This window comes from Simochromis diagramma, unplaced genomic scaffold, assembly GCF_900408965.1.
Source record: "Simochromis diagramma unplaced genomic scaffold, fSimDia1.1 OVJJ01000430.1, whole genome shotgun sequence".
Classification (NCBI taxonomy): domain Eukaryota; kingdom Metazoa; phylum Chordata; class Actinopteri; order Cichliformes; family Cichlidae; genus Simochromis; species Simochromis diagramma.
Genome location: NW_024387258.1, coordinates 13,126 through 27,091, shown reverse-complemented (window position 1 = coordinate 27,091; position 13,966 = coordinate 13,126). Strand labels below are relative to the sequence as shown.

The 13,966-nt window shown below is 43.9% G+C and overlaps 1 protein-coding gene across 1 annotated transcript; it reads left to right on the top strand.

The window, feature by feature from the left end:
- Positions 1–2,393: 2,393 nt before the first annotated feature.
- LOC120715276 (zinc finger MYM-type protein 1-like) lies at positions 2,394–8,946 on the top strand. The gene is made up of 4 exons (XM_040002168.1): positions 2,394–3,572; positions 7,981–8,502; positions 8,732–8,831; positions 8,918–8,946. The coding sequence occupies exons 1-4, from the start codon at positions 3,075–3,077 to the stop codon at positions 8,944–8,946; spliced, it is 1,149 nt and encodes a 382-aa protein (XP_039858102.1). The 5' UTR covers positions 2,394–3,074.
- Positions 8,947–13,966: the final 5,020 nt, after the last annotated feature.

The window sequence follows — 13,966 nt, the reverse complement described above, 5'->3', positions numbered from 1 at the left end:
TGTTATTTTATATATTATGCTTTGTATGTTGTTCAGTATATTTCTATGCAAAACAAGAGGGATTTCAGTACACAGCAGGATATTCACATTTGTAACCAGATATTTACACTTTAGGGAGAAAACATAAAACATTTTTACTGTACAACATCAATTTAGAGTAAACTTTTGTTTTAGATAAATATTGAAATATCTTTTGAATTAGTTAAATGTCAGAATAAAGAGAGACAGAGCTGTCTGTTTTTTATCACTTTCATCAAATGTAGGAGTACATGTACACTAAGTTTATTGTTAAATAATAAGAAACTCCAGACGATTCCATCCTGAGCTGAAGAAGCTTCTGATAGGTTCGTAGAGTCCATGTGAGTAAATTGGTGGCACAGCTGTGGATGCATATAAGGCAAAACACAGAGCCTGTTTCTGTGACATGGGAACATCAAGAGATGTCAACCAAAACACCAGGAACAGAATTGTGGAGCTCCATACAGTGGGGCAAAAAAGTATTTAGCCACCGATTGTGCAAGTTCCCCCACCTAAAATGATGACAGAGGTCAGTAATTTGCACCAGAGGTACACTTCAACTGTGAGAGACAGAATGTGAAAAAAAAAATCCATGAATCCACATGGTAGGATTTGTAAAGAATTTATTCGTAAATCAGGGTGGAAAATAAGTATTTGGTCAATAACAAAAATACAACTCAATACTTTGTAACATAACCTTTGTTGGCAATAACAGAGGTCAAACGTTTACTATAGGTCTTTACCAGGTTTGCACACACAGTAGCTGGTATTTTGGCCCATTCCTCCATGCAGATCTTCTTGAGAGCAGTGATGTTTTGGGGCTGTCGCCGAGCAACACGGACTTTCAACTCCCGCCACAGATTTTCTATGGGGTTGAGGTCTGGAGACTGGCTAGGCCACTCCAGGACTTTCAAATGCTTCTCACTCCTTTGTTGCTCGGGCGGTGTGTTTTGGATCATTGTCATGTTGGAAGACCCAGCCTCGTTTCATCTTCAAAGTTCTCACTGATGGAAGGAGGTTTTGGCTCAAAATCTCACGATACATGGCCCCATTCATTCTGTCCTTAACACGGATCAGTCGTCCTGTCCCCTTGGCAGAAAAACAGCCCCATAGCATGATGTTTCCACCCCCATGCTTCACAGTAGGTATGTGTAGGTGGTAGGTGGTGTTCTTGGGATGCAACTCAGTATTCTTCTTCCTCCAAACACGACGAGTTGAGTTTATACCAAAAAGTTCTACTTTGGTTTCATCTGACCACATGACATTCTCCCAATCCTCTGCTGTATCATCCATGTGCTCTCTGGCAAACTTCAGACGGGCCTGGACATGCACTGGCTTCAGCAGTGGAACACGTCTGGCACTGCGGGATTTGATTCCCTGCCGTTGTAGTGTGTTACTGATGGTGACCTTTGTTACTTTGGTCCCAGCTCTCTGCAGGTCATTCACCAGGTCCCCCCGTGTGGTTCTGGGATCTTTGCTCACCGTTCTCATGATCATTTTGACCCCACGGGATGAGATCTTGCGTGGAGCCCCAGATCGAGGGAGATTATCAGTGGTCTTGTATGTCTTCCATTTTCTGATGATTGCTCCCACAGTTGATTTTTTCACACCAAGCTGCTTGCCTATTGTAGATTCACTCTTCCCAGTCTGGTGCAGGTCTACAATACTTTTCCTGGTGTCCTTCGAAAGCTCTTTGGTCTTGGCCATGGCGGAGTTTGGAGTCTGACTGTTTGAGGCTGTGGACAGGTGTCTTTTATACAGATGATGAGTTCAAACAGGTGCCATTCATACAGGTAACGAGTGGGGGACAGAAAAGCTTCTTACAGAAGACGTTACAGGTCTGTGAGAGCCAGAGATTTTCCTTGTTTGAGGTGACCAAATACTTATTTTCCACCCTGATTTACGAATAAATTCTTTACAAATCCTACCATGTGGATTCATGGATTTTTTTTTCACATTCTGTCTCTCACAGTTGAAGTGTACCTCTGGTGCAAATTACTGACCTCTGTCATCATTTTAAGTGGGGGAACTTGCACAATCGGTGGCTGACTAAATACTTTTTTGCCCCACTGTAAGTGTGGCTCAGTTTGAATACAATTTGGTGCCATTTGCAATTAAGAAATACAGACAGTTTCTCTCTTTACTCTTAAAGTTAACAAATATAAATTAAACATTTAGTCTAATTTGAGGTTTTACCTTAAATAAGTGTTTGTGTTTTTATCTCAAGAGTTTGTAAATATCTGGTTTCAACTGTATATTTGATGATGTTGGTGTTTGGTTTGATTGTCAGCACAGAGAGGGAGAGAGAGGGAGAGAGAGGGAGATGGAGAGGAGAATGAGGACAGAAGAGAAATGGAACAAGAACCAGGTGAGACACACATGTTAGTCAAATGGTTGTTTGCCAAAACTCATCAGAACATGTTTCTAGTACCTAGTGTATCTTTTTTAGGTTTGTTATTTTTCAAATTCTATATTTATTAAGTTATGCAAACTTATTTGCACAACAAGGCTAATTAGTTATATAAACTTTTCTGAATCTAAATAGAGTACTTTGGTAGAATTAAAAATAATATGGCACAAACTTGTGACTCACAAAGACAAATACAGAGGGATCATTAATTAGTAATGATTCTCTTTCTGATCATTCAGAGAGGTCAGGGGAAATCAGGAAAGCAAGAGAAAACCAAAACACAACAGCATCACAGCAGGAAGCAGCAGGTGGATCATTAAGGACAGCTGAAGGAGGTTTACTGGAAGGAGCAGCAGGAGATGATTTAGGAACTCTAGAAAGTGATCCAAGACAAAATGTCCTCCCACAATATCCGCTGAGCCAGTTTGGAGGCCAGCAGAGGGCGTTCAATAAGAGTTGGTTTGAACAGTTTACATGGCTGGAGTATTCTGTTGTGAGGAACTTGGCTTTCTGTTTTTCATGTCGCATTTTTGGGAAGCAGAATACTTTAAAAAAAGATGGCCTCAGTCATTCAGGGTTCTGCAATTGGAAGAGGGCTTTAAATGCCTTTAGGGAGCACGAAAAGAGTTCCAGCCATTCGTCTTCTATGATCTGCTGGCACAGCTTTAAGACCACAAAAAACCAAGGTGACGTTGTTGAGCAACTTAGATCAGCAAGCGCAGCAGAGATTTCAGAGAGACGACAGTATCTCCACAGGATCTTAGCTGTAACAAGTTTCCTTGGAAAACAAGGAATACCATTCTGTGGCCACAGTGAGCAGGAATCCACCAGTCATAATCAAGGCAACTTCCTTGAGTGCATGAAGCTGCTGAAAACATTTGATCCATTTTTGAAAAATTACAGTCCTGTCTCACATGCCACCTATCTGTCTCATTTTTCACAAAATGAGACGATAACCAGTATTTCACATGAAATAACTGGAAATATAGTTAAAGAGATGAAGGAAGCTAAGATGTACTCTGTTATGGCTGATGAGGCTAGAGATGGGCACACGGAGCAGCTTGCAGTGTGTGTACGTTTTGTGTCATGTAAAGGCCCTGTCAAAGAATGTTTTCTTGGTCTACGGAAACTAGAAAGGTTTGATGTGTTGTAATAGTAATTTTACAATGTATGTTGAAGAGATATTACTGCCCTCTGTTGGTGTGTCTGTGCATTACAAGCAATAAAAGGTGTTCGTTAAAAACATCAGGTTATGGGCCCAGAGGTCGCCAAGGGAAGCTGCTAACACGTTTTCTTTTGGGAGTCATAAACAGAATTGTGGGATTCACAATGGAAGATAGACTGTTTATTGACAAGCTGAGTGGACCGGAGAATTGGGCAACGTGGAAATTTCAACTGGAGCACCTGTTGAAGGCAAAAGGACTGTGGGGTATGGTACAGGAGACGGAGCAGTTAGCTGCGGATGCTAATGCCCAAGCGCGAGCTGAATTTGAACGGAAGAAAGAAAAGGCATTTTCAGTGCTGGTACTGAATGTAAGTACACCCCAATTGTACTTGATAACAAACTGTAAGACCCCCAAAGAAGCATGGGAGATGCTAAAAGCACAGTTTGAAAGAGATACTGTTGCTAACAAGCTATTTCTGAAGAAGAAGTACTTCCGGTGTGAAATGAAGGAAGGAGAACATCTCAATGATCATTTAAAGAGGATGAAGGAACTTACTGATCAGCTAGGGGCAATAGGTTCTGTAATTGAAGAGGAAGATCAAATTGTCACCCTTCTAGGTAGTTTGCCACCCAGCTATGCAACTGTTGTTACTGCTTTGGAGACAAAGATGGACAGTCTGACACTACAGTTTGTTCAACAAGCCTTGATAAATGAGGAACAAAAGCGAGTGCTTACTGACAACACCACTGTGTCCAGTAGTGTATCAGCGATGTCATCTCAGATGCATAGAAATGAACAGAGTGGATCAAAAACAGTGGGAGCAAACAGCTCCGACTCATGGAGATGTTACAAATGTGGGAAGGAAGGACATATCAAGCGTGATTGTCCAAGCATTAAAAAGAAATACAAGGCCCACAAGGCTAAAAGCGTGGTGTATAAGGACAAAGAGGACTCATATGAGGGAGCTTTTGTTGTAAATGAGTCATGTAAAAGTGATGCACAACAAGAAGAATGGTTAATTGATTCAGGAGCGTCAAAACACATGACATGGAATAAAGAAGCTCTACAAAACTACCAAGAGTTTTCAGAACCACAAACAGTGAAACTCGGTGATGGCAGAGTAGTTGAGGCTTTAGGTCTGGGCAACATAACAATGAAAATGTCATTCAGAGTTAGTAATGGAAAAGATGTCACAATGTATGATGTGCTGTATGTTCCCAAATTATCAATGAACCTTTTCTCAGTGGGAGCTGCTGCCAAGAAGGGAAACACAGTGAAGTTCAAAAGGACTCATTGCTACATAAGAGGAAAGAATGGAGCTCTCCATGGAATGGGAACACAAAGATCTGACGGATTGTATCAGCTGGATATTGAGGGAAACTGCACAACCTGTCATGGAGCGTCAACTGCTTCAGTTCCAGCAAGTATGTGGCATCAGCGTCTAGGTCACACTACAAATCTGAAAAAAGTCAAAAACTTGGTAAAAGGAGTTAGCTTTACAAATGAAGAGGAGGACATTTTTTGTGAAGCTTGTGTTGAGGGCAAATTATCAAGAAAACCTTACAAATCAGTGGGAGAAATACAAACAAAACGCAAGTTGCAATTAGTGCATAGTGACGTTTGTGGTCCTTTTCAAACTGAGTCACTTGGAGGAAAAAAGTACTTTGTGACTTTCATTGATGACTACTCCAGATGTTGTAAAGTGTATTTCATAAGAGAAAAAACGGAAGTCCTGAGCAAGTTCAAAGAGTTTGAAAGAATCTTCTCAAATGAATGTGGACAGGGAGTAATAAGACTCAGAACTGACAATGGTGGGGAATACACATCTAAAGAGTTTCAAGAATATTTGAAAGCTCAAGGCATCCACCATGAAATGACTGTACCACACACACCACAGCAAAATGGTGTTGCAGAAAGAAAAAACAGAACTCTAGTGGAATCAGCTAGAAGCATGCTATCACATGCAAAGTTGCCAAACACATTCTGGGCAGAAGCTGTTGCTACTGCAGCTTACACACAGAATAGGCTCCCAACATCTGCTTTAAAGAACGAAACACCCTATCAGAGATGGTATGAAAAAAAACCAGACATTAGCCATATGAAAGTATTTGGTTGTGTTGCTTATGCTCATGTTCCAGACACAGAGAGAAAGAAGCTGGACAAAAAGGCAGTGAAAGTCCGTTTCCTGGGATATGCAACCAATGCAAAAGGCTACCGACTGTGGGATGAGGAAAAAGGAAAAATACTGATTCGACGAGATGTGGTCTTCAATGAAACAGAGTTTAAATGCAAACAAAGTGAAAAAGATCTCGGTTTGGGGAATGAGGTGACACTACACACGGGTGAAAGACAAACAAGTACTGAGGAGACTGTCGCCAGTGAGGCTGCAAAAGGAGATCAGCGGATCAGAAGACCTCCAAAGAGATATGGATTTGAGGAGTTTGCTGATGCAGCTACAGTTGATCATTATGCAAACATCTGTTGTGTCACAGAACCAAATACACTAGAAGAGGCTATGTCAAGTCCAAATGCAAAGGAGTGGAAAGAAGCAGCTGATTTGGAATATGAGTCACTGCTAGAAAATGGCACATGGGATTTAGTGGATCTACCAAAGGATCGCAAAGCAGTTGGATCAAAATGGGTCTTTAAAGTTAAGCATCACAGTGATGGACAAGTGGAAAGATACAAGTGCAGACTTGTTGCCAAAGGCTATTCACAGATTTATGGTGCAGACTATGATGAAACATTCTCTCCAGTTGTACGATTTGGTTCAATTCGTACATTGTTGTCATTTGTTGTGCAAAACAATCTAAATGTGCATCAAATGGATGTTGTGACTGCATTCTTGAATGGACACCTGGAAGAGGAAATCTACATGGAGCAGCCAGAGGGTTACATCAAACCTGGGCAGGAACATCTAGTGTGCAAACTAAACAAGTCAATATATGGACTGAAGCAGTCTCCACGTTGCTGGAGCAAAGCTTTTACAGAGTTCATGAAAAGTATTGGTTTTACACAGAGTACTTCAGATCAGTGTGTGTTTGTTAGAACAGGTCAGGAGTTGGAAATATTGGCTGTGTATGTTGATGATCTGATTTTGATTACAGAATCAGCAGAGAGCATGAAGACCTTAAAGGACACTCTGAAGAAACACTACAAAATGAAGGACATGGGTGAGCTATCCTACATTCTGGGCATCTCAGTGGTCCAAGACAAGGACAAAAACCATGTTATGCTTCATCAGAGGCAGTATATTGAAAACATACTACAAAAGTATGGAATGGACAGTGCCAATCCAGTAGCAACTCCAGCTGACACAAATGTCAAATTAAGAAAGAGTGATAATGTCAGTCAACCTGTAAACCCAAGCATGTATCAGTCAATGGTTGGAAGTTTATTGTATGCTGCCATGGCCACACGACCAGATATTGCACAAGCAGTGAGTGTGGTGTCAAGGTTCAATGCAAACCCAAACACTACACACCTGACAGCTGTGAAAAGAATCCTGAGATATTTGAAAGGAACTCTAAACCTGGGGCTCAAATATCAAAGAACAGAAACAGGAACCTTGGTTGGGTATTCAGATGCTGATTGGGCAGGTGATCAGGACGATCGACGTTCTACAACTGGAAACATCTTTCTACTTGCAAGAGGTGCAGTCAGTTGGCTTAGCAAGAAACAAGCAACAGTTGCACTTTCAACTGCAGAGGCTGAGTATATTGCTTTGAGCCAAGCTGCACAAGAAGGAGTTTGGTTAAGACGACTACTAACTGAGCTTGGAATGGAAACCACAGCAACAGTGATCCTGGAGGACAATCAAGGAGCAATTGCAATCGCAAAAAATCCAGTCGGTCATGCAAGAACAAAGCACATAGACATTCGTTACCACTACATTCGTGAATGTGTGCAAAATGGACAAATCCAGCTGAAGTACTGCTGTACAGAAAACATGAAGGCTGATATGTTAACCAAACCGCTGCCTAGACAAAAGTTTGAGTATCTCAGAGGGAAGATTGGACTGTGTTCAGTTTAAAAGGGTTATCATATGCTTAACATGCCTATACTATGCTTATGTTAAGATGATGAGCATTTAACTGTAATGAAGAATAATAGTTTTGTCTAAGATGGACACAGTACATTTTTTTTGTGTGAGTTCAAAACAAAAGAGAAAATGTTTATTTTCTAGTAACACCGTGATATAGGTGCATAATGTTGTTTTTTGAAAGAAATAAGCAATGGCAGTCAAGTAAGTGAACTCCATGGTAAAATTAAGTGGGAGTGTTGTAATAGTAATTTTACAGTGTATGTTGAAGAGATATTACTGCCCTCTGTTGGTGTGTCTGTGCATTACAAGCAATAAAAGGTGTTCGTTAAAAACATCATGATGCACAGTGCATTACAGACACTATTGAGGAGCTGTTGCAGTATCACACGCTCAGTGACTTACTTTGTGTTGCTCAATCCTATGATGGGGCATCTGTCATGAGTGGTGCTGTGGGTGGTGTGCAGGCCCGTTTCAGACAGAGACACCGTGAAGCAGTATATGTGCACTGCTATGCACATGAGCTAAACCTTGTCCTTTGCCATACATGCAAGGCTATTCCAGCTGCTTCTGACTTCTTTGGACTTTTGGAAAATGTCTACACATTTTTTAACACCTCCCTGGTAAACCACACAAAGTTTAAGGAACTGCAAAAGGACCTTGGACTGTTTGCATCTGAGCTTGTTCAGCTCTCTAACACAAGATGGGCCTGCCAAGTAAATTCCATCAAAGCCCTTCTCAACAACATTTCTGCAGTTTTAGCAACTCTCAAAGCCACAAACACTCCTATTGCTAAAGGGATCTTGTCCAAGCTGTCAAAACCCAAGACTGTGTACATGTTAATCATATTCTTTTTATTCTTTATTGTCATTGTCACAAGTACAATGAAATTGAAAGATGTCTCCGGTCAGTGCAACATCACGAAAGATAAATACTTAAAAACTATAATAGATAGGATATAAAAGATAGAAATACATATAAAATACAGTATTCTCATACAGTAAATACACCCAAGCAATCCAGGCCTAAGGCCCCATACAGACACTCAACATATGACCTAGTTGATATATCACTCAAATAATCATGTTCTCACAGCTGCTTGGCATCACTGAAGGCCTGCACCGCTACCTGCAGGGAGAAAGGCTAGACATGGGCAAAGCTGTGGAGTACAAGATGTCGGTAGTTGATACACTAAGTAAACTGCGCACAGAGGCTGCTGCTGAGGAAATATTTGAGAAGGTCATGGACATTTGTGGAAGCTACAACATCCAGATTCTTCAGGGGGCACGACACAAACAGAAAAGACTTGAAGGATTTGTACTTGAGTCCAGCTGTGGTGCAACACCAAATCTCACAAGCTCAGCAGAGTTTTGTCACAAACAAGGATGCGGTGGACTCAAGAGCAGACTCAATTGCTTGAACTATGTATAATTTATTGAAAGGAACAAGAACGTGAACAAGACTGGGTTTAACAGAAACCATTCGCAGAAACTAAGGGAAATCCGTGGGCGGAGAAACAGGCGTAGAGCACAGGGAGAACTCGAAAGGGAACTTCTGTAAACACAGGAGAAGGGTGTTACTGAGTGAAAAACGAGTAAGGGACAGAGGTACGGAGTGCCAGTGGATAGTCTTGGGCTTACTTGGAGACCCTGGTTATTAGGCGGGGAAAAGGCTGCCGTGGGAGCATTCCAGAGAGGGTCGAGAGTGTGGAGAGTCCGGTCCAGATTCCTAGGAGGTGGAGAGTACGGACTGAAGGGCAGGCTGAGGAGAAGTTGAGTATGTGGTCCTCGGGTTCCGAGCAGACGGGAAAACAGGATAGAGACAGAACCAGCACTACTGGTGAGTGCGACGGGTGGTGAATCTGAAGAATGCAGGAGACAGAGAACACATTAACCCATGATCCAGGTATACAGAGTCTGAGCACAGAGGAGGCCAAGTTTACCACAGATGGTAGCAGGACGAACTGGCGAGGAGTGGCAGGCGGTGCTGGCTTAAAAACCCTCTAGGTGGAGCCCCGGAGATTGAAAACAGGTGATGAGCTGGCCAACTCCACCCCAAGGGACGGATGACAGGAACCTGGACCACGCCCGACCAGACACTCCCACAGCATATGACAAGTTTAGGTGCAAGATATTCTTTCCTTGTTTGGACCGAATGTTGCAGGAGCTAGCAGACAGATTTTCTGGGGCAGGACAGAAAATAATGGAGGGCATTCAGGCATGCAATCCATCCTCCCCAACATTCCTTTCCGAAGATGCCTTAAAACCCATTGCGGCACACTACCATGTGACGATAAAGCCTGAAGAACTTGTTGTGGCAAAAAACTTCATGAAAAATGGAAAATGGAAAAAGAGGACATTTGCGACATCACAACTGCCTTCCACTTGCTTGACGAGGACATGTTCCCAACTCTGAAGGTCATCTTTAGAATTGCACTAACCATTCCTGTCAGTAGCTGCAGCTGTGAGCGCTCTTTTAGTGCCTTGCGTCGTCTCCACATGTGGCTAAGGAGAACCATGGGACAAGAGAGGCTGAATGATTTGGCCATATTATCTATTGAAAAGGAGTACTTGGATAATGTTGACCCTGAAAATGTCATTGATAGGTTTGCAAAACTCAAGCCTTGAAGATACAATCTCATGTTACCACAATAAAGAGGTGTTGTCAGTGTAGTGCAGATCTGTGTTGATTTTCAGTGCTACTGTCATCTAGTTTTGATTTCAAATTCAAATTCAAATTTTATTTGTCACGTACACAGTCATACACAGTACGATATGTAGTGAAATGCTTGGACAACTGCTCGTGACCTAAAGAAAACAAAAAAGGAAAAGGCTATGAATAAGATAGGAAATAAATATGAAAAATTAAAAAGGGTAAATTTAACTAGGAAGGAATAAAATATAAATTAAGGTTAAAAATGAAATAACTGTACAACACAAATTAGAATGAAGGGTAAATTTAACTGGGAGAATAAGATAACATATATAAATTAAAGTTGAAAATAAAATAACTGTACAACAAAATACACAATATAGAACTATATAAGAATGTATGAAGAAATATAAATAAATATATACACAATAACAGCAGCGTGATTTAAGTAATGAAGTGAAAACAATGTCCAGAATGTCCAGTGTGTGTAAGAACTGTATGTGTGGGTCAGTACTGTGTGGTGGTGTGATTGAGAGACCGTATCGCCTGCGGGAAGAAGCTCCTCCTCAGCCTCTCTGTGTTGGTCTTCAGGGAGCGGAATCGCTTTCCTGACCTCAGCAGAGAGAACAGTCTGTTGTTGGGATGGCTGAGGTCCCTCACGATCTTCCTGGCCTTGGTCCAGCACCGCCTGCTGTAGATTGAGTGCAGGTCAGGGAGCTCGGAGCGGATGGTGCGCTCAGCTGATCGCACAACCCTCTGTAGAGCTCGTCTGTCCTGCATGGTGCTGTTCCCGAACCAGGTTAAGATGTTTCCCGTCAGGATGCTCTCTATGGTGCAGGAGTAAAAGTTCCTGAGCACCTTGGAGGGCAGTTGGAAGTCTCTCAAGCGTCTGAGGTGGTAGAGACGCTGACGGGCCTTTTTCACCACGGTGTTGATGTGACAGGACCATGACAGGTCCTGCGTGATGTGAACTCCGAGGTATTTGAAGCTGTCCACTCTCTCCACTGGGCACTCGTTGATGACAGGGGTCTGGTAGTTCCTCTCCTGCTTAGTGCTGAAGTCCACTATCAGCTCCTTTGTCTTACTGACGTTTAGAAGGAGGTTGTTCCTCTGGCACCAGTTCTCCAGATTCCTAATCTCCTTCAGGTAGGCCGTCTCGTTGTTATCAGAGATCAGGCCCACCACGACGGTGTCGTCAGCAAACTTGATGATGGTGGTGGAGCTGGTAGTGGCCACACAGTCATATGTGTACAAAGAGTACAGCAGGGGGCTCAGAACACACCCCTGGGGGGCTCCAGTGCTGAGAGTGGTGGAGGCTGAGACATGTCCGCCCATCCTTACTGCCTGTGGTCTGCCAGTTAGGAAGTTGGAGATCCACTGACACATAGATGAGCTGAGTCCCAGATGCTCCAGCTTGGTGGTGAGTGTGGAGGGAATTATGGTGTTAAATGCAGAGCTGTAGTCTATGAAGAGCATTTTAACATAATTCCCCCTTCTAGTGTCCAAGTGAGTGAGTGATGTGTGGAGGAGATGAGAGATGGCATCGTCTGTGGAACGATTTGGACGGTAAGCGAACTGTAGTGGGTCCAGTGTGTCTGGTAGTGAAGAAATGATGAAGTCTCTGACCAGGCGTTCAAAGCACTTCATCACTACTGAGGTGAGGGCTACAGGGCGATAGTCATTGAGAGAAGCAGGGTGGGGTTTCTTCGGGACAGGAACAATGATGGACTCTTTGAAGCATGTGGGGATCACCGACTGAGATAAAGAGATGTTGAATATCTCAGTGAACACAGGAGCTAGCTGGTATGCGCAGTCTCTTAGGATACGACCTGGGATGCCGTCTGGGCCTGCTGCTTTCCTGGTGTTCACTCTCTTGAAGGCTCTCCTTACTTCATGCTCGGAGATGACGAGCACGTTTCCGGTGCTGGCAGTATCTTCCTGTCTGCAGCCGTTAGCGCCGCTAACACTAGCATCGTTGGAGTCCTTAGCTGCAGACTCGAAGCGAGCATAGAAAGTGTTCAGCTCGTCTGCCAGAGTCACGGCCGCGTTCGTCATACCGGTCGTTGGTGCTTTATAGTCCGTTATTGTCCTTAGTCCCCGCCACAGGCTCCTAGAGTCACTCTGTTGGAGTTGTGACTCTAGTTTCCTCCCGTAGCGCTGCTTCGCCTCTTTCACCGCCCTCCGCACGTTATATGACGCGGCTTTGTACGGGTCCATGTCCCCCGTCGTGAGTCCCGTGTTGTAGGCAGCGGTGCGGGATCTCAGAGCGTCGCGGATGGTTTTATCCACCCACGGCTTCTGGTTGGGAAACGTTGTGATAGTCTTTGTCTCCATGGTATCATCCGCTAGTTTCCCGATGAATCCCACAACCGCTTCCGTAAACACGTTGACATCATCATCGGAGCTGTTTCTGAACATGCCCCAGTCTGCGTCATCGAGTGCGTCCTGTAACGCGGCCACCGATTGATCCGTCCAGCGCGCGACCTTCCTCTGAACCGGAACTTCCTGTTTCAGCCTTTGTTTGTATTTTGGGATGAGGAAGATGGCGGCATGATCAGATTTGCCAAAAGGAGGGCGGGATTGTGCCTTGTAGCCGTCCTTGACCGTAGTGTAGCAGTGGTCCAGTGTCCTTTCACCTCTGGTGGGGCAGGTGATGTGTTGATAAAAGTTCGGCGCTGCGCGTTTGAGGTTGGCGCTATTAAAGTCCCCCGTCACAATAAGCGCAGCGTCCCGGTGTTGTGTCTGGTGCTGTGTGAGTGCCTCATGCAGCTCGCATAAGGCGGTGACCGTGTCCGCTTGTGGTGGAATATAAACGGCACTTACAATGACCGATGTAAATTCCCGAGGTAGATAAAAAGGACGACACATGATGGACAATAGTAGTTCCAGATTTGGTGTGCAGGAGCGTGTGAGAGGAACAACGTTCGCACTGTTGCACCAGTTGTTGTTCACCATTAAACACACGCCGCCTCCCCTTGACTTCCCCGAGTCCCGTGTCCTGTCCATGCGGTGAACCGAGCTGAACCCAGCGGCTGGATGGCGTGGTCCGGCACCGCTGGGTTCAGCCATGTCTCGGTGAAGCAGAGGAGATTGCAGTCCCGAATGTCTCTCTGGAACTTTACCCTGGCCCTGAGGTCGTCAAGCTTGTTCTCCAGTGACTGGACGTTGGCGAGCAGGATGCTAGGCAGAGGTGTGCGGTGTGCACGAGCTCTCAGCCTGTTCCTGACGCCGGCTCGCTTCCCTCTAGGCCGCCGCCGCTTCCCTTTGTTCTCCCTCAAGATCTCACTCGGCCAGCTCGGATTCGGAGTTAAAAACTTCGAATTGTGAGTACATTGTAAACCAATAGAAACAAGAGTGTCACTGTCATACCTAATGTACCCAATGGTGGTGATTTTGCCGATTTAGAAACGCTGAAAACTAACTTAAAAAACAAAGACAAAGAAAAAGTGGTTGGAGCAGTCGTGACGGCAGCCGACCTCACCGGCGCCATCTTCTTCTTCTTCTTCTGATTTTGGTTCTTTGTTGGTTAAGTCCTAAAGTAGTTCTGATTTTGAACTGTTATTCTGCTGTTTTCATTCCGGATCAGTTCTGGGTGTGGTTGAAATGGGGTTTAGTCCCCGTATCTTGAAACAGCCCTAATTTCGTTCTGCCTTGCTGTTTAAGTAAAAAACTGTTTTT

Coding starts and splice junctions, on each gene's coding strand:
- LOC120715276 (XM_040002168.1), top strand. CDS start 3,075: ATGATCTGCTGGCACAGCTTTAAGACCACAAAAAACCAAGGTGACGTT. Junction 8,503..8,731: donor TATTCTTTTTATTCTTTATT/GTCATTGTCACA, acceptor ATGTTCTCACAG/CTGCTTGGCATCACTGAAGG. Junction 8,832..8,917: donor GTCGGTAGTTGATACACTAA/GTAAACTGCGCA, acceptor CAGATTCTTCAG/GGGGCACGACACAAACAGAA.